This window comes from Mustelus asterias, chromosome 4 (genome assembly GCF_964213995.1).
Source record: "Mustelus asterias chromosome 4, sMusAst1.hap1.1, whole genome shotgun sequence".
NCBI classification, from domain to species: domain Eukaryota; kingdom Metazoa; phylum Chordata; class Chondrichthyes; order Carcharhiniformes; family Triakidae; genus Mustelus; species Mustelus asterias.
Window position 1 is genome coordinate 93,962,230 of NC_135804.1, and position 25,449 is coordinate 93,987,678.

Genomic DNA, 25,449 nt, shown 5'->3' on the forward strand with positions numbered 1-25,449 from the left:
GAAGTGAGACTCACCGGTCTATAATTCCCGGGGAAGTCTCTGTTCCCCTTCTTAAACAATGGGACAACATTCGCTAACCTCCAATCTTCTGGTACTATACCAGAGGCCAACGACGACCTGAAGATCAGAGCCAGAGGCTCTGCAATCACTTCTCTTGCCTCCCAGAGAATCCTTGGATAAATCCCATCCGGACCAGGGGATTTATCTATTTTCAGACCCTCCAGAATATCCTGCACATCCTCCTTATCAACTGTAATACTGTCTATTCTACTCCCTTGCAACCCAGTGTCCTCCTCAGCTATATTCATGTCCCCTTGCGTGAACACCGAAGAGAAATATTGGTTCAATGCTTCACCAATCTCCTCCGGTTCCACACATAACTTCCCTCTGCCATCTATAACTGGCCCTAAACTTGCCCTAACCAACCTTCTGTTCTTGACATACCTATAGAACGCCTTAGGATTCTCTTTAACCCTATCCGCCAAAGTCTTCTCATGTCCCCTTTTAGCCCTTCTAAGCTCGCTCTTCAACTCCCTCTTAGCCAATCTAAAGCTTTCTAGTGCACTACCCGAGTGCTCACGTCTCATCCGAACATAAGCCTCCTTTTTCTTTTTAACCAACAAAGAAACTTTTTTGGTGCACCACGGTTCCCTAGCCCTACCAATTCCTCCTTGCCTGACAGGGACATACCTATCACAGACTCGCAGTAGCTGCTCCTTGAAAAAACTCCACATGTCGGACGTTCCCAGTCCCTGTAATCTCCTAGTCCAACCTATGTTTCCTAATTCTCTCCTAATAGCCTCATAATTACCCTTCCCCCAGCTAAAACCACTGGCCCGAGGTTCATGCCTATCCCTTTCCATCACTAAGGTGAACGTAACCGAATTGTGGTCACTATCACCAAAATGCACACCAACTTCCAAGTCTAGCACCTGGTCTGGCTCATTTCCCAGCACCAGATCCAATATAGCCTCACCTCTAGTTGGCCTGTCTACATACTGAGTCAAAAAACCTTCCTGCACGCTTTGAACAAAAACTGACCCCTCTAACGAGCTAGAGCTATAACAATTCCAGTCAATATTAGTCAAGTTAAAATCCCCCATAACAATTGCCCTATTACTTTCACTCCTAAGCAGGATTGACTCCGCAATCCTTTCCTCAACCTCTCTAGAACTTTTAGGAGGTCTATAAAAGACTCCCAACAGGGTGACCTCTCCTCTCCTATTTCTAATCTCCGCCCATACTACCTCAACAGATAAGTCCTCATCAAACCTCCTCTCTGACACTGTGATACAATCTCTGACCAATAATGCTACCCCTCCCCCTCTTCTACCTCCTTCCCTACTTCGACTAAAACATTTGAACCCCGGGACCTGCAGCATCCATTCCTGCCCCTGCTCTATCCATGTCTCTGAAATAGCCACAACATCGAAGTCCCAGGTACTGATCCACGCTGCAAGTTCACCCACTTTATTGCGAATACTCCTGGCATTGAAGTATACACATTTCAAACCCTGCTCCACCCCACCTCTGCAATGCCGTGCATTGCAGTCCCCATCCATGCATCCCTCACTTTCAGCCCCACTACTCAGGATCCCTCACTTTCAGCCCCACTACTCAGGCTGTCACAACCCATTCAATAAATTACAGTACTGTGGGGAAAAAAAACTATTCTGTACCTCAATCCACTATACAAACTTAATCCAGTCCCACAAACCAGCCAATTCCAGTCACATATATTCCACGTTAACTAGACATGTGTTTTGTAGACCTAGAGCAATGTTTTAGAAATTAATTATATATGCAACATTTAAACCCTTTCAAATGAACAGGAATGAAACTTGCAGCCTCTTTGATGGCCCACAGCACTGCTTCTCATTCCCGAGGCCCTCCTCACAGACCTGTGCAACACAGGTATCTTTTGTCCCATATAAAAATAGTTACACAACTAAACATATTGGGGTGATTCTCCCAGCCTGCTGCACTGATGGAGCAGCGCAGCAGACCGGGAGACATAAGCTAGGCCAGGAACTGAAGTCTCCGGGCCTGCTAGCCTCTCTCCCCCTTCCCGCCAGGGGTGTTTCACTCCAGCGGGGTTTACAACAGTTCCCCACTAATGGGCAGCTGGCGGCCCGGGGGGGGGTGGTGCCAGCTTGGCAGTGCTAGCCTGGGTGCCTGACAATGCCCAAAGGGCAAAATGGCAATTCCCTGGGGGCAGCTTGGCACTGCCCACCATGCATGAGGCAATGCCAAGGGGGCAGGGCCTAATGGGGACGATCGGTGGGGATCCCGCCATTACTCTGCAGTCGGGGTCCGTGACAGAGGGAGGGTGATCAGGGCTGACCTGGACACGTCCGGACAGGGCCAACGATCAGGGTGTGGCGGGGGTTCATTTTGAAAATCCCGCTGAAAGAAACCAGCAAGATTTACTCCAGTTTTAACACAAATTCAGCACTTCGAATTTTTTTGGTAGAATCCCAGATATTAATTTACTTAATGTGAAATTTGCTGCATAGCAGCAGCAACAATTCTGTCAGGAAGTGGAGAGATTTTTGGCAAACATTGTTCGTGTTCATCCTGGTTTTTCATATCTCACAACTGATAAATCCAGCTTTGCACAAGTGGGCTGTGCTGAATGTTTAGAATCATAGAATCCCTATGGTGCAGGAGGCTGCCATTCGGCCCATTGAGCCTGCATCAACAACAAGCCCACCCACACGTTATCCCCGTAACACACGTATTTACCCTGCTACGCCCCCTGACACATGCCAATCAACCTAACCCGCACATCTTTGGAGTGTTGGAAGAAATTGGAGCACTAGGAGGAAACCCATGCAGACACCAGGAGAATGTACAAACTCCACAGTGACCTGAGGCCGGAATTGAACCTGAGTCCCTGGCACTGTGAGGCAGCAGTTCTAACTTATGCCATGGTGAGACCATGACCAACACATTTAGTGCTGCAGAGGAAGCAGTGATGGATTCAGCTCCATTGATCATAGGAATCAGGATCATATGATCTTGCTTCATATGATATCTGCACACATGCATTTTAACAGTTGGGGCAATAGATGACAATCAGGAGTGAGCATCTGACTATTTTACCTTTCCAACAGGCAGTGGACACACTCTTACTGCTGTTTGACTAAGGACCGCTAACTAAGCTACACTGGAGTCTAACAAGGACATTCCTATGCTAATATCTCATTGGGTTAGTGTTTTACCTAACAATTCATCAGTGCAGGTCTACAAGCTTTATGTATATCTACATCTATTATACAACACATACTGGCAGTCTAGATATCCTGTATATCAGGATGCATTGCCAAGCATTACTTTGGTTAAACTTTCACAACAGATCAGTTATTAAAATATGCAAAATATAGTCTACACATGCCACTTCCAAGAAAGCAAACTCACTCAAAACTATTTGTATAGATTCCCAACTAAACTAGTGCTTGTATACCACATCTGTCATTGTTTGTACCATTAGTTATGCCCATTTATATCCCCCACATATACGTAGTAATCTGTTTATGACATACCTCAATGCCAGTATAAACTCAACAAAAACGCAAGTGTCTATTACATGGATGGTTGACTGAATGAATGAATGCAGGGTAAAGTGAATATGTCCCTTCTGAGCAAAATTAAGAAAAACAGGTTAATGTCAAAAGAAAGTTTTAGAGGGGATAAAACCTGACCCTTGTCAGTTTTTAAAAGCAGAGATGCATGAGCTTCCATTAAACTGTAGCAGGGGGATTTAGAACATAGAAAGTCACAGCACAAACAGGCCCTTCGGCCCACAAGTTGCGCCGATCACATCCCCACCTCTAGGCCTATCTATAGCCCTCAATCCCATTAAATCCCATGTACTCATCCAGAAGTCTCTTAAAAGACCCCAACGAGTTTGCCTCCACCACCACCGACGTCAGCCGATTCCACTCACCCACCACCCTCTGAGTGAAAAACTTACCCCTGACATCCCCCCTGTACCTACCCCCCAGCACCTTAAACCTGTGTCCTCTCGTAGCAACCATTTCAGCCCTTGGAAATAGCCTCTGAGAGTCCACCCTATCCAGACCCCTCAACATCTTGTAAACCTCTATCAGGTCACCTCTCATCCTTCGTCTCTCCAGGGAGAAGAGACCAAGCTCCCTCAACCTATCCTCATAAGGCATGCCCCCCAATCCAGGCAACATCCTTGTAAATCTCCTCTGCACCCTTTCAATGGCTTCAACATCTTTCCTGTAATGAGGTGACCAGAACTGCGCGCAGTACTCCAAGTGGGGTCTAACCAGGGTCCTATAAAGCTGCAGCATTATCTCCCGACTCCTAAACTCAATCCCTCGATTAATGAAGGCTAGTACGCCATACGCCTTCTTGACCGCATCCTCCACCTGCGAGGCCGATTTAAGAGTCCTATGGACCCGGACCCCAAGGTCCTTCTGATCCTCTACACTGCTAAGAATGGTACCCTTCATTTTATACTGCTGCTCCATCCCATTGGATCTGCCAAAATGGATCACTACACACTTATCCGGGTTGAAGTCCATCTGCCACTTCTCCGCCCAGTCTTGCATTCTATCTATGTCTCGCTGCAACTTCTGACATCCCTCCAAACTATCCACAACACCACCTACCTTGGTGTCGTCAGCAAACTTACCAACCCATCCCTCCACTTCCTCATCCAGGTCATTTATGAAAATGACAAACAGCAAGGGTCCCAGAACAGATCCCTGGGGCACTCCACTGGTCACTGACCTCCATGCAGAGAAAGACCCCTCCACAGCCACTCTCTGCCTTCTGCAGGCAAGCCAGTTCTGGATCCACAAGGCAACAGCCCCTTGGATCCCATGCCCTCTCACTTTCTCAAGAAGTCTTGCATGGGGGACCTTATCGAACGCTTTGCTCAAGTCCATATAGACCACATCCACCGCTCTTCCTTCGTCAATGTGCTTGGTCACATTTTCAAAGAACTCAACCAGGCTCGTAAGGCACGACCTGCCCCTGACAAAGCCGTGCTGACTACTTTTGATCATACTAAACTTCTCTAGATGATCATAAATCCTGTCTCTCAGGATCCTCTCCATCAACTTACCAACCACTGAGGTTAGACTCACCGGTCGGTAATTTCCCGGGCTGTCCCTGTTCCCTTTCTTGAATATAGGGACCACATCCGCAATCCTCCAATCCTCCGGAACCTCTCCCGTCTCCATCGACGATGCAAAGATCATCGCCAAAGGCTCCGCAATCTCCTCCCTCGCCTCCCACAGTAACCTGGGGTACATCCCATCCGGTCCCGGCGACTTACCAACCTTGATGCCATTCAATAGTTCCAACACATCCTCTTTCTTTATGTCCACATGCTCGATCCTTTCTGTCCTCCGCAATCCAGCAGTACAACCACCCAGATCCCTTTCCACCGTGAATACCGAGGTAAAGTATTCATTAAGCACCTCCGCCATTTCTAACGGTTCCGCACAAACTTTTCCCCCTTCACCTTTTTGTAGATTTTTTTTTTAAAGTACACTTCCTCTTGCCAGATAAAAATAAAGTCATTGTGTAACTGGCTCTTGGACTCGCAGATCCTAATTTATAAATAGAAAATCTTATCTAAATCCAGTAATTATTTTGGCACACCCATTGGAACCTTCTTGAAAACCCCCTCCCGAAGAGGGCCACAGAATCGCAGTGGAGAATTCCTGGCATAGCCAGGATAATCACCAGCCAGTACATGACAAATCCTTGTCAAAGGTCACTGACCCGAAATTTTGATTTGGTTTCCCTCTCCACAGCGGGTACCTGTCTTGCTGAGTATTTGTAGCATTTTCTATTTTATTTCCAATTTCCATAATTCGCAGTGTTTTCTACTGTGCCACAGTCATACAGATCAAAAAACTCCCAAGGTCTGTGCTGAGTGCACGGTGGCACAGTGGTTAGCACTGCTGCCTCACAATGCCAGGATCTGGGGTTCAATTCTGGCCTTGGATCACTGTCTGTGTGGAGTTTGCACATTCTCCCAATGCCTGTGTGGGTTGCCTCCGGGTGCTCCAGTTTCCTCCAACAGTCCAAAGACACACTGGTTCGGTTGATTGGCCCTAGTGTCAGGGGATTAGCAGGGTAAATATTGGGGTTTCGGGAATAGGGCCTGGGTGGGATTGTGGTCGGTGCAGACTCGATGGGCTGAATAGCCGCCTTCTGCACTATAGGGATTCTATGATATCTGCCAGAGCAGAAACTGCACGTCATAGCTTTAGCTAAGCTTATTTCAGCATTAAAAGTACCTGTGGAATATTAAGCCCTAAAACCACAATGACTTCCATTCTCTGTTTATTCAAATATATTAATTCATGAACCAATAAATTAAAAACCTGTTTGTTTTTAATGAACAAATAATAGTTGGAGTAGAAATGGAACATTACCTTCCAAAAGCTTCTGCAAACTGCTTCTCATCACATGTATGTTCTCAATACCAATAAACTGGAACCTAATGTTGGAATAATGATCTTCATTTTCATATCCCTTCCCAGCCGCTCTGTTTGCCATGGCATTCAGCTATAAAAGAAATCAACACTATGAACGTTGCCCCTAAAAATTTGCAGACTGGAAGCAGTGTCTCTGTCTCTCCCTGGGTTTTGGAAATTCTGCTGATCAGCTGAAAGCAATGTTTCCTGCCTTCCTGCAGTAGAAAATCTGCTGTTGGTGGCTTGACCAGAGTGTCTCCCTGGTCTGGGAAGCTGCTCCGACTTCAAACTGTTCTCAGTCTATCAAGAGAATTGCAGAATTCATCCAAAGGATTCAATTCCAGTACTCAGTGAGCATTAGACTTTGCTGTATTAAAAACCTGTTTAAAAAGGGTTTGTCTGAAGGAAGTTTGGTTTTGATTGGAACATCTTAGATATATTTGTTAAGAGTTATACATTTTTGTTGTGGTTTTGTTCTTGTTTGTAATTATTGCTAATTTTCTTTCCACACGCTAACTGCATTCTTATTTAAACTTTGTTTGATGAAAGCTGCTTAGTGGGTCATTTGAATCATAACTGATGATAAACATATCATGCTTATCATAGCCAAATACAAGGTGCAAAACTTATGGTCCACCCGAATTTCATAAAACACTGGAGTTTCTGACCTGAACCATAACACTACTGAAATGGACAATTTTACTTTTTCCTACATTATACTCCATTTGCCAGATCTTTATCCATCCATATATTTTTGTAGCCACTTTATGAACCCCTCACAACTACTTTCCAACCTATCTTTGTGTCACGAGCAGATTTGGCAACTATCCCTTCAAAGTCATGCATATACATAAGCTGTAAACAGTCAAGGACCTCGCACTGATCCCTTTGGCACACCACTTGTCACATTTTGTGAACCTGAAAAATACCTATTTATGCCTACTGTCTGCTTCCTGTTAGCCAGCCAATCTTCTACCCATGCCAATATATTATCCCCTATAATCAGTATTTTCAAACTTTTATTCTGGTGACCCACTTTTACAGAATGGTCATCCCTTGTGACCCACTGACCAGGCAAGCTGCAGTACTGCTACCACAGTCACAATCTAAACCGAATTTACTGTACATTTAAAAATATACCTTACCTTTCATAAAGTGCACATAGCTCGAATTGTATCAGGCAATAAATAATAAGCTTTTCCTCTTCATGCTGACTATGTCATTGTCGGAGTTGAGAAATCCTCATTGTTTTACCGCCTTCTACAAAATGCACACTATAAAGAGCATCCCGCTTTTCTTTTCAACAGGATCATAGAACATCCTGCAATGTTTTGAACAGGATCATAGAACATCCTCTTTTTTTTTTGAAAACAGGATACCCGGCAACCCATTTTCAACACCCCTGTGACCCAAGTGTAGGTTGCAACCCCACTTTGAAAAACCCTGCCCTATACCAGGAGCTTTTATTTCCCATAATAATGTGACACTTTATGAAATGCCTCCTGAAAGTACAGTACATTCACCAGTTCCCCTTTATCCACAACACGTTACTCCCTTAAAGGACTCCAATGAGGTTAAACATGATTTCCCTTACACAAAACCATGTTTACTGTCCCTGACTCTCACTTATCCAAGTTTCTTTAATAATAATGTGTAACATTTTCCCTATGACAGATGTTAGACAAACTCGCCTGTACTTTCCCACTTTGTGTCTCCCTCCCTTATTGAATAATGGAGTTACATTCTCTATCTTCCAACATAATGGGACCTTCCCAAATCTAGGGAGTTTGATAAAATTAAAACTATTGTGTCAACTATCTCACTAGCCACTTACTTTATGACCCTAGAATGAAGTCCACCAGGGCCTGGGTACTTACCATCTCACAGCTCCAACAATTTACTCAGAAATTTTCCTGAGTTCCTCCCTCCCATTTCCTAATTTATAACTGCTTCTGGATGTATCCGGCATATCAAGGTGGTGGCCATGCTATCACCCTTTCTACCACAGGTTACTGCGCCAGAAGAGGCTGGACTCCACACTCCACTTGGAGGATCCCTAGATTCCATAACACCCTCTCCAGTGGCTTACAGATCCCAATTTCACACCCATACATTCTTTAGCTTGAATTACCACGCATCAATTATGGCACTGCAGAAACATGAAAGAAAACGTTAATGGATTTCAGTCATTTGACTCAATGCCTGGTTAATCATTTAGCGAGTAAAAATACCTTTGGTCTTGTGTCTACCACATACATGAAAGAACTTCCTGGATTGGCCTTGTTGATGGCTTGTAACATCTGTTCATCCTCCACACACCTGGCACTGAACCCTGACAGCGGCTGACTACACCGACAGATGGCAGCCTGTTGAAATGTTAAATCACATTCGAGATGAAACATTAGAGATGGGGTGGGAATAGCACAACTAAAACAAAGTAAAACAGTAAATAATGATTTATTTATTACCAGTCCATCTGGACACACCTATCATTTCCTGGTCTAGAAGTGAAATATAATTTCTATTACTTTGTCTAGCTGAATAACTTTGGATTGATCCACGCCAAAGTTATAGACAAGCCCAGTTTTATGTATTCATATTTTATTAACAAATCAACCCGAAGGACAAGACTAAGTACAAAAACAAGCATGCACAACTTATTAAAAACAGGAGGAAAGTACTGACCATAGTAATTAAATGGTTAAAATAATATGCCGTCTGTTTCAAATAAAGGCTTCCTTGAACGTGGAATGCACCACTTAGGAAGCTAAATTAGTGCAGTTGTTAGACAAGTTTACAGACATGGAAACACAAGAAGGGTATTTAACCCATCAAACCTGTTCCTCAATTTATTCGGTCATGTTTATGTGCATCTACAGTTGAAACATTTAACACCCATCCTTTTTAAAAATCTAACAATGTTAAAGTTGCCAATTGGTCAAGTCTCAACATCTTTAAAAGGGAACGAGGTCCAGATTTTTACTTGCATGACATTTCCACTCTACATGACAAAAATGCTTCCTGAAATCATCCTTAAACAGCCTAGCTCTAATTTCAAGGTTGTGCCTTCTTATTCTGGATTCCCCCTCCAGAGCAAATACTACACCTACTCTCCAATCCAGTCAGCATGGCTTTGAGAGTGGAAAATCATGTCTCATAAATTTGATTGAGTTTTTTGAAGGGGTAACCAAGAAGGTAGATGAGGTCAGTGCAGTTGATGTTGTCTACATGGACATTAGCAAGGTCTTTGACAAGGTACTGCATGGTACGTTGTTGCATAAATCCTACGGGATCCAGGGTGAAGTAGCCAATTGGATACAAAATTGGCTTGACGACAGAAGACAGAGGGTAGTTGTAGAGGGTTGTTTTTCAAACTGGAGGCCTGTGTCAAGCAGTGTGCCTCAGGGATCAGTGCTGGTCCACTGTTATGTCATTTATATTAATGATGTGGATGAAAATTTAGGAGTCATGGTTACTAAGTTTGCAGAGAACACCAAGACTGCTGACATTGTGGACAGTGAAGAAGGTTTTCTAGGATTGCAATCTAGGATTGATCAATTGGGCCAGTGGGCTGATGAATGGCAGATGGAGTTTAATTTTGATAAATGTGAGGTGATGCATTTTTGTAGATCGAACCAGGGCAGGACTTACTCAGTTAATGGCAGGACATTGGAGATAGTTATAGAACAGAGAGATCTAGGGTTACAGGTTTATAACTCCTTGAAAGTGGAGTCACAAGTGGACAGGGTGGAAGGCATTCGCATGCTTGGTTTCATTGGTCAGGACATTGAATATAGAAGTTGGGATACCTTGTTGAAGTTGTGCAAGACATTGGTAAGGCCACACTTGGAATACTGTGTACAGTTCTGGTCACCCTATTATCGAAAGGATATTATTAAACTAGAAAGAGTGCAGAAAAGATTTACTAGGATGCTACCGGGACTTGATGGTTTGAGTTACAAGGGGAGGTTGGATAGACTGGGACTTTTTCCCTGGAGCGTAGGAGGCTTGGGGGTGATCATATAGAGGTCTATAAAATAATGAGAGGCATAGATAAGGTAGCTAGTCAACATCTTTTCCCAAAGGTAGGGGAGCCTAAAACTAGACAGCATAGGTTTAAGGTGAGAGGGGAGAGATACAAAAGGGTCCAGAGGAGCCATTTTTTCCACACACAGGGTGGCGAGTGTCTGGAACGAGCTGCAAGGCGTAGTAGTAGAAGCAGGTACAATTTTGTCTTTTAAAAAGCATTTAGATAGTTACGTGAGTAAGATGGGTATAGAGGGCAAAATGTGGGCAATTGGGAATAGCTTAGTGGTTAAAACTGGGTGGTACGGACAGATTGGGTCGTCCTACCATGTTTCCATGCTGTAAACCTCTATGACTATTATCAATATATCTCAGATTTTAAGCAAAACATTTAAGTTAAGTTGCCTATAAAAAAGTAATGTCAGCGTGAGGGAAGAAGCTCTGATGAAGAGTCTTCCAGATTCTCTCCCCACAGATGCTGTCAGAACTGCTGAGTTTTCCAGCATTTTCTTTTGTTTCAGTTTCCAGCATCCGCAGTCACTTGCTTTTATCTGAGGGAAGAAACCGATTGGTGAGTAGCTGGTGTTTTTCAAGTATCGAGTTTATATCTCTGTTTATTTCATAGTTTAATAAATTGAGGTATGGCAGGGCACCACTGACCCACAAAATGCAGATCTTGTGCCATGTGGGAACTCGAGTAGCTTCTTCTGCTGCAGAAAATGTTGTCATGTGGAAAAGTTTGAGTTCCAGGTTTCAAAGCTTGAGCAGCAGTTGGTGTCACTACAGGGCATCCACAAGACCTATACGGGGGGGGCATGTTTCTAGCAGTGTGAACCCTACAGCTTAAGCAAAAGGAAATGGTTGAACATCAGATAGTCAATGAGGACCAGGCAGATGATCCAGAGAGTGCATCTCACTTTCTAACTAGCATTTATTTCTAAATACTGGTGAGCTTGATGATTCCCCTGAAAGTTGTAGTCAAAGACACTTCAGAAAAGAGGTCATTCAGCCCTTTGTACCTACTCCTACATTCAATGTGATCATGGCTGACTCTCTATCTATCTCAATGCCATATTCCCCTGCTGTCCTCATACCTGTTGACGCATTTAGAGCCTAGAAATATATCTCCTTCTATGATATTCAATGATTTGGTCGCCAAGCCTTCTGTGGTAGAAGCTTCCACAGATTCACCACCCTCTGAACAAAGAGGTTTCTCCTCATCTTAGGACATATGGTCAGCCATTTAGGGCTAAGTCTGTGACTCTTATTTCCAGGCGCTCTGGCCAGGAAGCAGCATTCCTTCATCTAGTCTGTCCAGTCCTGTCAGAATTTTGTACATTTCAATGAGATCCTTTCTCATTCTTCTAAATTCCAGTGAATGTCAGCCATTCTCTCCATATACGACAATCCTGCTATTCCAGGAAACAATCTGATAAACGTTCGATGCACTTTCTCAATGGCAAGTTTGTCCTTTGATTTCGAGAGGACTAGAATACAAAAGCAGGGATGCACTGCTGAGGCTTTAAGGGGCTCTGGTCAGACCACATTTGGATTGTGAGCAACTTTGGGCCCTGTATCGAAGGAAGGATGTGCTGGCCTTGGAGGGGGTCCAAAGGAGGTTCACGAGAATAATCTCAGGAATGAAAAGCTTGGCATATGAGGAGTGTTTGAGGACTCTGGGTCTGTGCTTGATGAAGCTTAGTAGGATCTCACTGAAACTTACGGAAAACTGAAAGGCCTGAATAGAGTGAACGTGGGGAAAATGTTTCCATTAGTAGGAGAGACCAGGATCCGAGGGCACAGTCTCAGGGTAAAGGGACCACCCTTTAGAACAGAGATGAAGAGGAATTTCTTCAGCCAGAGGGTGGTGAATCTATGGAACTCATTGCCAGAGATGGAGGTCAGGTCATTGAGTGAGGCAGGGATAGAGAGGTTCTTGATTGGTAAGGGGATCAAAGGTTACAGGAAAATGGTGGGAGAATGGGGTTGAGAAACTTATCAGCCACGATTGAATGGCGGAGCTGACTCAGTGGGCCAAATGGCCTAATTCTGCTCCACTATCTTATGATCTTAAGAGGACGAAAACAGCACACAATACTCCAGGTTGGTCTCATCAAGGCACTGTACAGCGGCAGGAAGTTATCCTTGCACCTGTACTCAAGTCCTCTTGCAATTAAGTTCAACGAACATGAGCCTTCTTAACTGCTTGTTGTACTTGCATGTTTGCTTTCAGTGACTGATATACAAGAACATGCAAGTCCCTTTGTATGTCAACATTTTCAAATAGTTCACAATTAAATAATACTCAGCCGTTCTGTTTTTCCTTTCAAAAAAGTGGATAACTTCACATTTATCCACATTATACTGCATGTGTCATGTATTTGCCCACTCGCTCAATTTGTCTAAATCTTCTTGAAGCCTCCAGCATTTATTGCCCAGCCCTAATTGCCTTTGAACTGAGTGGCTTGCAGAGGGCATTTAAGAATCAACTGTATTGCTGTGGATTTAAAGTCACATGTGGGCAGACAAGGACGGCAGATTTCCTTCCCTAACGGACATCAGTGAACCAGATGGGTTTTTACAATAATTGGCAATGATTTCATGATCATTAGAATTTTTAAATTCCAAATTTTTATTGAATTCAATCCTTACCATTTGCAGAGGTAGGATTCAAACCTGAATCCCCAGATCATTACCCTAGGTCTCTGAATTACTAGTCCAGTTCTCCCAATTTTGGCACAAATTCAGATATTAGTGATATCAGCAGGGTTGAATGGGCATGATACGCCTTTGGTCATTCCAGTTTTGTTTAACCTATTTGTTGCGATTTGAAACAACTGAGTGGCTTCCTAGGTGCTTCATGACTCACCTTGTCAAGGGCAATTAGGAATGGATGATAAATGTTAATTGTGCCACCAATGCTCAAATCCCATGAATAAATAAAAAAGTTGCAGGGAAATCACTTTTTACGCTCTGTTTCCCACATCTCCATTAAATTGAAAATAAATCTCTTGGGACCTACTCACTCCTTTGGCTTAGGAAAGTTTCATGCAGTAAAATTACCTATCAGGAATCAGAGCATTTTTTTAAAAATAAGTTATACCCTGAGGTATTCCTTGAAGCTGAGTCTTCCGAATGATTTGGAAGCATAAAAAGGCTTGCATTTATATAACACCTTTCATGACCACCAGAAAACACAAGGAGCTTTCCGGTGATTTAAGCACTTGTGAAATATAATCATTGCTGTTACATAGGAAACATGTCAGTTAATTTGTGCACAGTAAACTCCCACAAACAGCAATATGATAATGACCAGATAACCTGTTGGATAAATATTGAATGAGGGATAAATATTGGCCAGGCCATGAGGTATGTGGACGGCACGGTGGCACAGTGATTAGCACTGCTGCCTCACAGCGCCAGGGACCCAGGTTCAATTCCGGCCTCGGGTCACTGTGCGTGTTGAGTTTGCACTTTTTCCTCATATCTGCGTGGGTTTCCTCCGGGTGCTCCAGTTTCCTCTCTCAGTCCAAAGATGTGTGGGTTAGGTTGAATGGCCATGCTAAATTGACCCTAGCGTCAGGGGGATTAGCAGTGTAAATGTGTGGGGTTATGGGGATAGGGCCTAGGTGGGATTGTGGTAGTACAGGCTCAATAGGCCGAATGTCCTCCTTCTGTACTGTAGGGATTCTATGAAGATCACCGTCCTGCCCATCTTTGTTAATAGCGCCATGAGATCTTTTACATCAGCCTGAGGGTGGATGGGGTATCAGTTAAGTCACATTCAAACGAAGGCAAAGATCAGAAACAGTCAGACACTTACGTTATTTGCTTTGAAAAAATATGAAAGAACAGGAAACCGTCCTCTACTTCTGAACTTTGAGCTGCCGACTATTATTGGCTTGCTTGCTCCCTTTGGCACACACAGAAATGTTGAATACGTATTGCAAGTCTAGAAGGAACCAGAATAATTGTATGTTAGAAATACGCATGAAACTTTGCTCCATGAATTTTATATAAAAGACAATAAAACTTCAAAGAACAGACTTATTTTGCTGCCCAAAGTACAAAGCTGAAGGAAATCTGATTATACTCAATTTCAAATGGACAGCGTTATTTCAACACCAATTTAATATTTATATAATGCCATCAACGTGACAAAACTTCAAGGTGCTGCACAACAGCATTATCAAATAAAATTTGACAAAAAGCCACACAAGATATTAGAGACACTGAAGTATACAGCACAGAAGGAATCCATTTATCCCATTGTGCCTGCTCTTTAAATAAACTATCTAATTAGTCCCACTTCCCTGCTCTTTCCTATAGCCCTACAACATTTTCCACTTCAATTGGTTACTCAATCTCTACTTTGGCTTGTTTCCACCATCCTATGAGCCAATGCATTTTAGATTAAATACTGTATTGCCCCAACTGCAGTAATGGCGAAATGAGTGTATGGAGAACAGGCAGGCTATCAGTGGAGGTTTTCTTAACAGCTCCTGCAAACCATAGAATCCCTACAGTGCAGAAGGAGGCCATTCGGCCCATCGAGTCTGCACCGACAATAATCCCACCCAGGCCCTATCTTTGTAGCCCCAAGTATTTATCCCACTAATCCCCCTAACCTACACATCTTGGGACACTAAGGGGCAATTTAGCATGGCCAATCAACCTAACGCACATCTTTGGACTATGGGAGGAAACCGATGCACCTGGAGAAAACCCACGTAGACACCCCACAAGGAGAAAGTGCAAACTCCACACAGTCACCCAAGGCCGGAATTGAACCCGGGTCCTGGTGCTGTGAGGCATCAGTGCTAACCACTGTGCCACCGTGCTGCCAGATGCATGGTATTAACAGTCAATGTACCAGAAAATACAGAAGCTTTGCAACTCCAATTCCTCAAACAATGTGGTAGAGGACAGAGCAAGTTGAAAATGTGATTATCTTTCAGATTTAGGGTTTATCAGGTATCTGGGTTAAAATAACCTCATGAAGCAAAAGCCTGGATTATTCCCTTCACATTCCAGAGGTGCATAACTCTTGCTGCATTATGGTTTTAGACAAGCAGCCTTCTGGTGCTTAGAACTAAATGTAATTCATGTACAAATCTGGACAGTGTGTCAGAAAACTAGCACAGATGAGTCTGATTTAGTTCTCATCTGATGTCAACTCATACACTTTTGATCATTAGATAACAGATAGCAAACTAGAGCAAGAACTGTAACTAATGCTTTTCTTCATCCTCCACCAAGCCCTGAGACACAGTTCACCTACAGCATCCAATCTGCTGCTCTGGCTGAGATCAGCTAAATCATCAGATAAGCACTAAATACAAACAGAAGGATGGCCTGGTGCGTAGCTCCATACCATACCGAGCAGTGCTTTGTCCAAGCTAGACTATACATTTTTGAGATGCTCTTAGCTAACTATATGATAACCGGTGATTCTACTGAACAATAGACACACAAATAAGTAATAAGAATTATAATAGCAGAGAATCATTATTACTCACCTCATAGCTTTCATTTACATCAGTCTGCTCCCAGTATTCATTTGGTACTCCCATACGCTGAAATTCTTCTCTTATATCTATCATTTTCCAACCCATTCCTCTGTCCATTTCTTTCTGCTTAGGGTTGTATGAGAAAGCATAAAGTTCCTCAAACACCACTGAAATGCAATCAATGAGAAATTTGATAGATGTTAACCTATTGCTGTTTAAAAGGAACATCCTGAACAATCAGTATTAGAAAACATGTCTACAACAAATTTTAAAAATGTTGTGCACCAATCTATATCTTCCATGTTTCCGATGAAATCCATCATTTGAAGGTCTCCAATTCAAGCCACTAAGCAACTGACACCTACCAATAGGATTCCTGCTATATCTCAAATATAAAATACATACTTTCGCCCTGTGGGAACACACTCCACTATACAAACTCAGAGATTTTGTGCAGCTTAGCAGATTGCATACTTTGTGATACTATACTCAAGTTTAATCAATTAAAATCATGCAGGTTAACAAAGATAACTAATTAACATGCCCCTGGTGATCACACTAAGACCAAACACCCATTTGGGTTTTCTAGTTGATTATCAGGGAGAGAATCCCAGCTCCCGGTGACATCTAGTTAATCGCAAGTTGTTTTAGCAAAAAGGTCCATCTCCTCTGTTACTTCCATCTCTCTGCAACCAGTTCTCTTTTTTTGCCATTATAATATATCCACATGGGTTTCTGTGCATCTCTAGGAATTCTGAATTGAATAGAATTATTCAGAAGCATCTCTCATTTGCCACAAATTTAAACTGAGTTGAGACTATATTACCACAGAAAATAGACCCAAGCGCACCACTCAATGCTAAAGTACTGTGACCAGATTAAAAGTGGCCACCCATTGGGCTCTCGAGCATTAATATGGTTCAGCAACTTGGGCATACAGCTGTTGAACTTTCCAATCAATGCTCCAGACTCCATCTTGGGATTTGCAAGTAAATCACCACATTTGAAACATTCACCATCACATCTCACTGGTTAACCAAATGGTCAAATTAAACAGCACCAGATCACCAGATGAGTCTGCCAGATATAATTCTAAGGTTATGTTCAAAGATTATTACTTCAAAGAGATCCCGCACTACCCACCTCATGCCCCAAACACATCCCCTGTGCCCCCCCCAAACCCAGTCTCTAATTTTCTATTCCGAGTCCTTATGGTCCTCCATTAGAACTAAAAGGGAGAATGTGTTAGATATTCGAGTGCAGTTGTGGGAGATTGCAACAAAACGTAGCAATTTTAAGAACAAAGGACTGATGGCCTGATCTGGGAGGGAGAAAGGGTATGCTTGCATTGAAGCAACACATGTATGGAAACATTCTTAAAAAGGGGTTTAAGAATTTAAAGCTGCCAAACTCAACATTGAGTCCCAGGGATTGCAATACATCTAACCGAAAGATGAAATTCTCCACCTTTTTCACTGGGCTTCACTGGAGCATCACCACATCGGACCAAGGACGGACATGTGTGGATGAGGGCAAGGTGCTGAGTTAAAATGGCAAGCAACAGGAAGGTTGAGGTCATGCTTGTGGACTGAACAAAAGTGTTCCACAAAGCAATCACAAAGTCTGTATTTAGTCTTCTCAATGTAGTGGGAGACTGCTTTGGGAGCAGCGAATACAATAGACAAATTAAAGCAAGTGCAAGGAGTGTTTGGGGCGATGAATGGTGAGGAGGGAAAAGATAAAAGAGCAGGAGCTGCACCTTCTTCAATTGCAAGGGAAAGTGCCATGGGAAGGGGATGAGGAGTTGGGCATGATGAAAGAGTGGACTAAGGTGTAACGGAGGCAGTGATCCCTGCAGAATGCTGACGGGGGGGGGGGGGGTCAAAGCTAAAAGGCATAGAAAGTGGGAGATACTTATACTGCAGGGTGAGAGAATGAAAGATGAGTCATGGTCACAGAAACCAGGAGAAAAGACTGCTAATGGCAGTCCACAGAGAGGATAAAGAGTGTGAATGGCCAAACAGCAAAAGAAGGTATGGGACAGAGGTAAAATTTAGAAAAGGGAAGGGGAGGGAGATAAGTAGGGGGAAGAAAAATGAAGACAGACAATAAAGAAATAAAAGATAGAGAACAGTAAAAAATTTAAATAAAATAGAATGAAAACAAAGGGATCAAAGTGGGGTAGTACTAATCATCTGAAGTTGTTGAATTCGATGTCGAGACCGGAAGGCTGTAACATGCCTAGCCGGAAGATGAGATGCTGTTCCTCCAGCTTGCGTTAAGCTTCACTGGAAAATTGCAGCAGGCCAAGGACAGAGATGTGGGCATGGGAGCAGGATCGTGTTAAAATGGCAAGCAACCGGAAGGTCAGAGTCCTGATTCCACACAGACTGAAGGTGCTCGGCAAAGTGATCACCCAGTCTACGCTTGGTCTCTCCGATATAGAGGAGACCACATTGGGAGCAGTGAATGGGATAACTGGGGTAACCTAGTCCACTTCTACTTTTTCTCCCCCTTTGCTTCTCCTTTTTTAAATTTTACCTCTGTCCCATCCATCCCACCCCCCAACCAACATCGTCATCTGTCACAGTTTACTCCCTCATTTTAGCTTCTCTGGCGTTTGGCCATTCACACCCTTTATTCTCTCTGTGGACGGTCATTAGCAGTCTTTTCCCCTGGTTTCTGTGGCTACGACTCATCTTTCATTCCCTCACCCTGCAGTATAAATATCTCCCGCTTTCTATGCCTTTTAGCTTTGACAAAGAGTCACCTGGACTCAAAACGTCAGCTCTTTTCTCTCCTTACAGATGCTGCCAGACCTGCTGAGATTTTCCAGCATTTTCGCTTTTGGTTTCAGATTCCAGCATCCGTAGTAATTTGCTTTTATCCAGTGGGAGTCAGTGGGTTTATAATGAATAAAGGTGATCATTCTATCATCAGAAAAGGAGACAGAGGTCAAGGAAGGGATGGAAATGTCAGATGGACCATATAAAGGTGAGAAGGGGGTGGAATTGGGAAGCAAAATTGATAAATTTTTCTGGGTCCAAATGAGAGCATGAAGCTTCACCGATACAGTCATCAATGTGACAGAACGAGAGTTGCAAGAGCGGACCTAAGTAGGACTGCAACATGCAGTGTCCCACATAACCCACAAAAAGACAGGCGTAACTGGGGCCCACTCAGATACCCATAGCCACACGTTTTATAGCAGGAAGTGAGACAAGTCAAAAGAGAAATTATTTAGTGACAGAACAAGTTCAGCCAGGCAGAGGACAGTGATGGTAGACAGGGATTGTTCAGGCCTCTGCTCAAGGAAGAAGCAGAGAGCCCTCAGACAATCCTGATGGGGGATGGAGGTGTAGAGGGATTGGAAATCCATGGTGAAGAGGAGGTAATTAGGTCAAGGGAACTGGAAATTGTTGATATGGCCTTCCCATATACATGTGATTCGTCTGATGCCTTACATTATACCATCAATTTCCAGTTCCGAACAATTCCCCGTCCACCACCACTGTCCTCTGTCTGGCTGAACTTGTTCTGTCACTGAATATTTTCTCCTTTAACATATTAATTTGATATTGTGGCAGTCTTGAACATCGCCAATTATCACCCAATGCTGGCACAGATCAGGACCCCAACAATATCAACCTCATAAGAAAACTGCAATTTTTTTTCGATTTTACTTCCCTCCGCCCCCTCTGAGTGACCTTGTCAACCTAGTGTTGAGTTAAAGGCAGTATAAACTGTGGAGTCATTTTAATTAGGAATTGGGCTCAGTATAGAAACATTCATTTGACATTGCATCATTACAACTAGCAGAGGAAACACTTGCATCCCATTTGTCTGGGCTTGTTTTGAATTTAAATTCCAGAGGTAAAACCCAGTCTTTTCACACAATGCACCAGTAAAAACACATTTTATTGCTTTTCTGCTTGAGGATATTGCTCTATGCAGTATGACTGTTATGCTTGCCTACGTAAACAGCATCTGAAAGTAATTAATTGTACACACACTTTTGAGATGATAAGATACCATATAAATGCATGTCCTTTTGCAGACCACATTCACAATACCAATAACAGTATCATCAAAATCTCACATCAGTGAAAGAGATATCAGAATAGTTGTTCAAGCTTATCCTCAGCAATTTCCATACTGAGGTATTGTACCTGGCTGTGACAGCTTGAGAAGTGAACTGTAAACATCATGACAATCACGTTCTCGACAAATAACAAAATGAGCAATCCTGAAGTTCTTGCAATGAATCAGCAACGGACATCCTGTAGAAGTGAGGGGCAGCTTCTCTATCGCTGAAATATGATGGTGCAAAATCTGTGAAGTATTATTTTAAAAATAAATTAGTTTCATCAATAGCCAATGAAGATTATATTTTCCTCTATTTCTTTTATTTGTGAACAGCAATTTCAACTACATTCTCTACATACGGTGGTGTCAATTCTCATTTGTTAAATAAACATGTCACTTAAAAAGTGAATTGAGAACTGGTATCACTGCTGTTCAGCAGGCAAACACACGGCTGCAACATTCATCCAGAAGAAAACACCAGAATTCCTAACCCAGGCTGCTTATTAGTGACTTCTGATTCAAATTAAAAACTGTGATTATTGAGCAAGTATAGAATCACATGCAGCTGTGATGCCCGCCATGCTCACATAGCCTGAAACACAGACAGAGAAGGAGAAAATCATGGAATTATTCACTCACAAGGATTCTACACTCAATACTTTGCTAATCCATAGTGACTCATTTCCAAAGATGGGGAATGATGGGTGAGCGGGAGTTAAGGTGAGATCATTTCTGGGCATCAGAACAAGTTTATAAGAGTTGTGGGCAAAACTCAATTTAGCAGCAGCCCATGCAGGTAAGAGTTTCATTAGCAACTGAGGTCGAAACAGGCAAGAGGAATTAGGAGAAAAATCTATTCAGATGAGATATAAAGCTGAAATCCAGTTTTTAAAAAAGTACCAGGATTTTTGTAGAGACAGATTCATTCCCAGCAAATTTCAAATGCTTGGGTCACTGTCTGTGCGGAGTTTGCACGTTCTCCCCATGTCTGCGTGGGTTTCTTCCAGGTACTCCGATTTCCTCCCACAGTCCAAAAATGTGCAAGTTAGATGAATTGGCCATGTTAAATTCTTCCTCAGTATACCCGAACAGGCGCCAGAGTGTGGCAACTAAAGGATTTTCACAGTAACTTCATTGCAGTATTAATGTAACTTGTGACTAATAAATAAACTTTAAAGTTAAAGCTTATTTATTAGTCACAAATAAGTGTAACAAGTGTCACAAGTAAATAAACATTAAAACTCTTCGACAAACTTCAGGCATTTAATAATCGTGTCTTACATCACCTGAGAATTATTTTCTCTTTCTTACAACTCTAAATGTTGCATAATACTAACTTTTAACAATTCACCATAAGATTTCTTAATGTCTTAAACTTTTCTTTATTTTATCAAAATTTTTGCCCCGAATTTAACTCAATCCACCAACAGGAATAGGACAAGTTTGACCCAAAGGCCTGTTTTCCATTCCCGTCAGGTGTGCTTGAGGGCTTTTGGTTTTAAATTGAGAAGTTAGTGCAAAAGTAGTGAACAAACATATATCTACATACCCATGTCTCTCTGCGAATCTCTGGTGCTGATTCAACATAAATCAGATGGGTTGCAGTCAAGTAAAGTGTTCCCACAGCTGGCTTCTTGGAAGTAAACCGGTCTAGCAATTTTACTTGCTCTACCTGTAAGACATAAAAAGGAAAAATTAGGTTTAGTAGTTAAATTCACACTCAATTACCCATTACTGAACAATCGAAACAACTGGCCAGGTACCGTTGATGCAAAAGGGCAAATTCTGGCCACCAGGAGAACTGGTTTTTCAAAACAAAAGGTGCCTTGAGATATTTACATCAATGGTAAATAGGCATACGGGGCTTCAAGTTTAACATTTGATCTGAAGGATGGACCTTCCAATAATGGAGCACCCACTCAGTACGTCACCTATGTCAGTCTTGACTATGCTTCAACGCAAAACCTTCTGATTGGGCAAGAGTTCTACGACTGATCCAAACTGACACTTGCGTTACTTACTATGATTGATCTATGCATGTGTCAATTGAAATCATAAAATCCCTACAGTGCAGCAGGCCGCAATTTGGCCCATCAAGTCTGCACCGACTCTCCGAAAGAACATCCCACCCAGTCCCTACCCCGTAATCCCACACGTTTACCCTGCTAATTCCCCTAAACTACACATTTTAGGACACTAAAGGGCAATTTAGCATGGTCAATCCACCTAACCTGCACATCTTTGGACTGGGAGGAAACCGGAGTAGCCAAAGGAAATCCACGCAGACATGGTGTAATCATGCAAACTCCACACAGTCAGCAAGGCCAGAATCGAACCCAGGTTCCTGGTGCTGAGAGACAGCAGTGCTAACCGCTGCGCCACCGTGCTGCCCAATTCTAAAGATTCTGCAAACCAAATTATACAGTTTACCTGTCGGTTATGCAAATCGGGAGCATAAGCTCCTGATAATGTGACAGCATGTAGCTTATCAGCAACCCTATAGATCTCCATCACGAGCAGTTTAGGGCTAACAGAACACCTCCCTTCAACTTTTTCAGTAGAAATTCCTGTGTCTAACTTTATAATGGAAATGACCTATGTAAATTTTTCATGCTGTAACCACAAGGTCACTACAGAATTAACACACATAGGCACAATCAACATTTTCAGACAATTTTTATGATGTGGACTTAGGATCGTATTTCGGTAAGTTGGCAGCAAATGCAAGATTTTTAATATATTTCAAATAAGAACTGAATTTCAACCAAGCGATATCATCCTTCCTCTAATCCCACTTCACTCAATTGCTACACCTATGTGAGATTGACTATTATATAGTTCAACAATGAAAATAATCTCACTTTGTTCCTCACTTTTGCCATATGACATATCAGAAATGAAAAAGTAAGAGTTTTGTGAAAGGTTCATTTTCTCACATGCTTCAGAGAAGTTAGCCGATGATGACATGGAGCTCAGTTTCGGAGTCAGCACACAGGCAAGCATCATCTGATTTTGAATTGAAGATGGCATAGAACATAGAACATTACAGCGCAGTACAGGCCCTACGGCCCTCGGTGTTGCGCCGACCAGTGAAACCAATCTAAAGCCCATCTAACCTACACTATTCCAATATCATCCATATGCTTATCCAATAACCATTTGAATGCTCTTAATGTTGACGAGTCTACTACCGCTGCAGGCAGGGCATTCCATGCCCTTACTACTCTCTGAGTAAAGAACCTACCTCTAACATCTGTCCTATATCTATCACCCCTCAATTTAAAGCTATATTCCCTCGTGTTAGCCATCACCATCCGAGGAAAAAGGCTCTCACTATCCACCCTATCTAATCCTCTGATCATCTTGTAAGCCTCTATTAAGTCACCTCTTAACCTTCTTCTCTCTAACGAAAACAACCTCAAGCCCCTCAGCCTTTCCTCATAGGATTTTCCCACCATACCAGGCAACATCCTGATAAATCTCCTCTGCACCCTTTCCAACACTTCCACATCCTTCCTATCATGCGGCGACCAGAACTGTACACAATATTCTAAGTGCGGCCGCACCAGAGTTTTGTACAGTTGCAACATGACCTCCTGGCTCCGAAACTCAATCCCTCTACCAATAAAAGCTAACACACCGTACGCCTTCTTAACAACCCTATCAACCTGGGTGCCAACTTTCAGGGATCTATGCACATGGACACCCAGCTCCCTCTGTTCATTCACACTACCAAGTATCTTACCATTAGCCCAGTACTCTGTATTCCTGTTACTCCTTCCAAAGTGAATCACTTCGCACTTTTCCGCATCAAACTCCATTTGCCACCTCTCAGCCCAGCTCTGCAGCTTATCTATGTTCCTCTGTAACCTGCCACTTTCCTCCGCACTGTCTACAACTCCACCGACTTTAGTGTCATCCGCAAATTTACTAACCCATCCTTCTATGCCCTCATCCAGGTCATTAATAAAAATGACAAACAGCAGTGGCCCCAAAACAGATCCTTGCGGTATACCACTAGTAACTGAACTCCAGGATGAATATTTCCCATCAACCACCACCCTCTGTTTTCTTACAGCTAGCCAATTCCTGATCCAAACCACTAAATCAGCCTCAATCCCATGTGTCCGTATTTTCTGCAAAAGCTTACCATGGGGAACCTTATCAAACGCTTTGCTGAAATCCATATACACCACATCAACCGCTTTACCCTCATCCACCTCTTTGGTCACCTTCTCAAAGAACTCAATAAGGTTTGTGAGGCACGACCGACCCTTCACAAAACCGTGCTGACTATCCCTAATCAAATTATTTCTTTCCAGGTGATTATAAATCCTATCTCTTGTAATCCTTTCCAATACTTTGCCCACAACAGAAGTAAGGCTCACCGGTCTATAATTACCACGGTTGTCCCTGCTCCCCTTCTTGAACAAGGGGACAACATTTGCTATCCTCCAGTCTCCTGGCACAGTTCCTGTAGACAATGACGACCCAAAGATCAAAGCCAAAGGCTCTGCAATCTCCTCCCTAGCCTCCCAGAGAATCCTAGGATAAATCCCATCCGGCCCAGGGGACTTATCTATTTTTACCCTTTCCAGAATTGCCAACACCTCCTCCCTATGAACCTCAATCCCATCCAGTCCAACAGCCTGCATCTCAGTACTCCCCTCGACACTGTCCCTCTCCAGTGTGAATACTGACGAAAAATATTCATTTAGTGCCTCTCCTATCTCTTCAGACTCCACGCACAACTTCCCACTCCTGTCCTTGACTGGCCCTAATCTTACCCTAGTCATTCTTTCACTCCTGAGAAAGCTTTAGGGTTTTCCTTGATCCTACCTGCCAAAGACTTCTCATGTCCCCTCCTGGCTCTTCTTAACTCTTTCTTTAGGTCCTTCCTGGCTAACTTGTAACTTTCAAGCTCCCTAACTGAGCCTTCACGTCTCATCCTTACATAAGTCTCCTTCTTCTTCTTCACAAGAGATTCAACCTCCTTAGTAAACCACGGTTCCCTCACACGTCTGCTTCCTCCCTGCCTGACAGGTACATATTTATCAAGGACACGTAGTAGCTGTTCCTTGAACAAGTTCCACATTTCAATGGTGCCCATTCCCTGCAGTTTCCTTCCCCAACCTATGCCAGCTAAATCTCGCCTAATCGCATCATAATTTCCTTTCCCCCAGCTATAACTCTTGCCCTTTGGTATATACCTATCCTTTTCCATAGCTAAGGTAAACGTAATCGAATTGTGGTCACTGTCACCAAAGTGCTCACCTACCTCCAAATCTAACACCTGGCCTGGTTCATTACCCAGTACCAAATCCAATGTGGCCTCGCCTCGTGTTGGTCTTTCTACATAC

At 43.0% G+C, this 25,449-nt stretch overlaps 1 protein-coding gene across 2 annotated transcripts in view; it reads right to left on the reverse strand.

Annotated features, from left to right (window-relative positions):
- Positions 1 to 25,449, reverse strand: part of mtmr8 (myotubularin related protein 8) — a 52,073-nt gene that overhangs the window by 20,806 nt on the left and 5,818 nt on the right. For both annotated transcript variants that reach the window (XM_078211363.1, XM_078211362.1), the window contains exons 2-7: positions 21,639 to 21,761; positions 20,173 to 20,335; positions 16,013 to 16,170; positions 14,317 to 14,445; positions 8,699 to 8,833; positions 6,426 to 6,558 (exon numbers count right to left, since the gene is read on the reverse strand). In XM_078211363.1, coding sequence (XP_078067489.1) covers positions 6,426 to 6,558; positions 8,699 to 8,833; positions 14,317 to 14,445; positions 16,013 to 16,170; positions 20,173 to 20,335; positions 21,639 to 21,761 — 841 coding nt within the window. The remainder of the gene's footprint in view (positions 1 to 6,425; positions 6,559 to 8,698; positions 8,834 to 14,316; positions 14,446 to 16,012; positions 16,171 to 20,172; positions 20,336 to 21,638; positions 21,762 to 25,449) is intronic.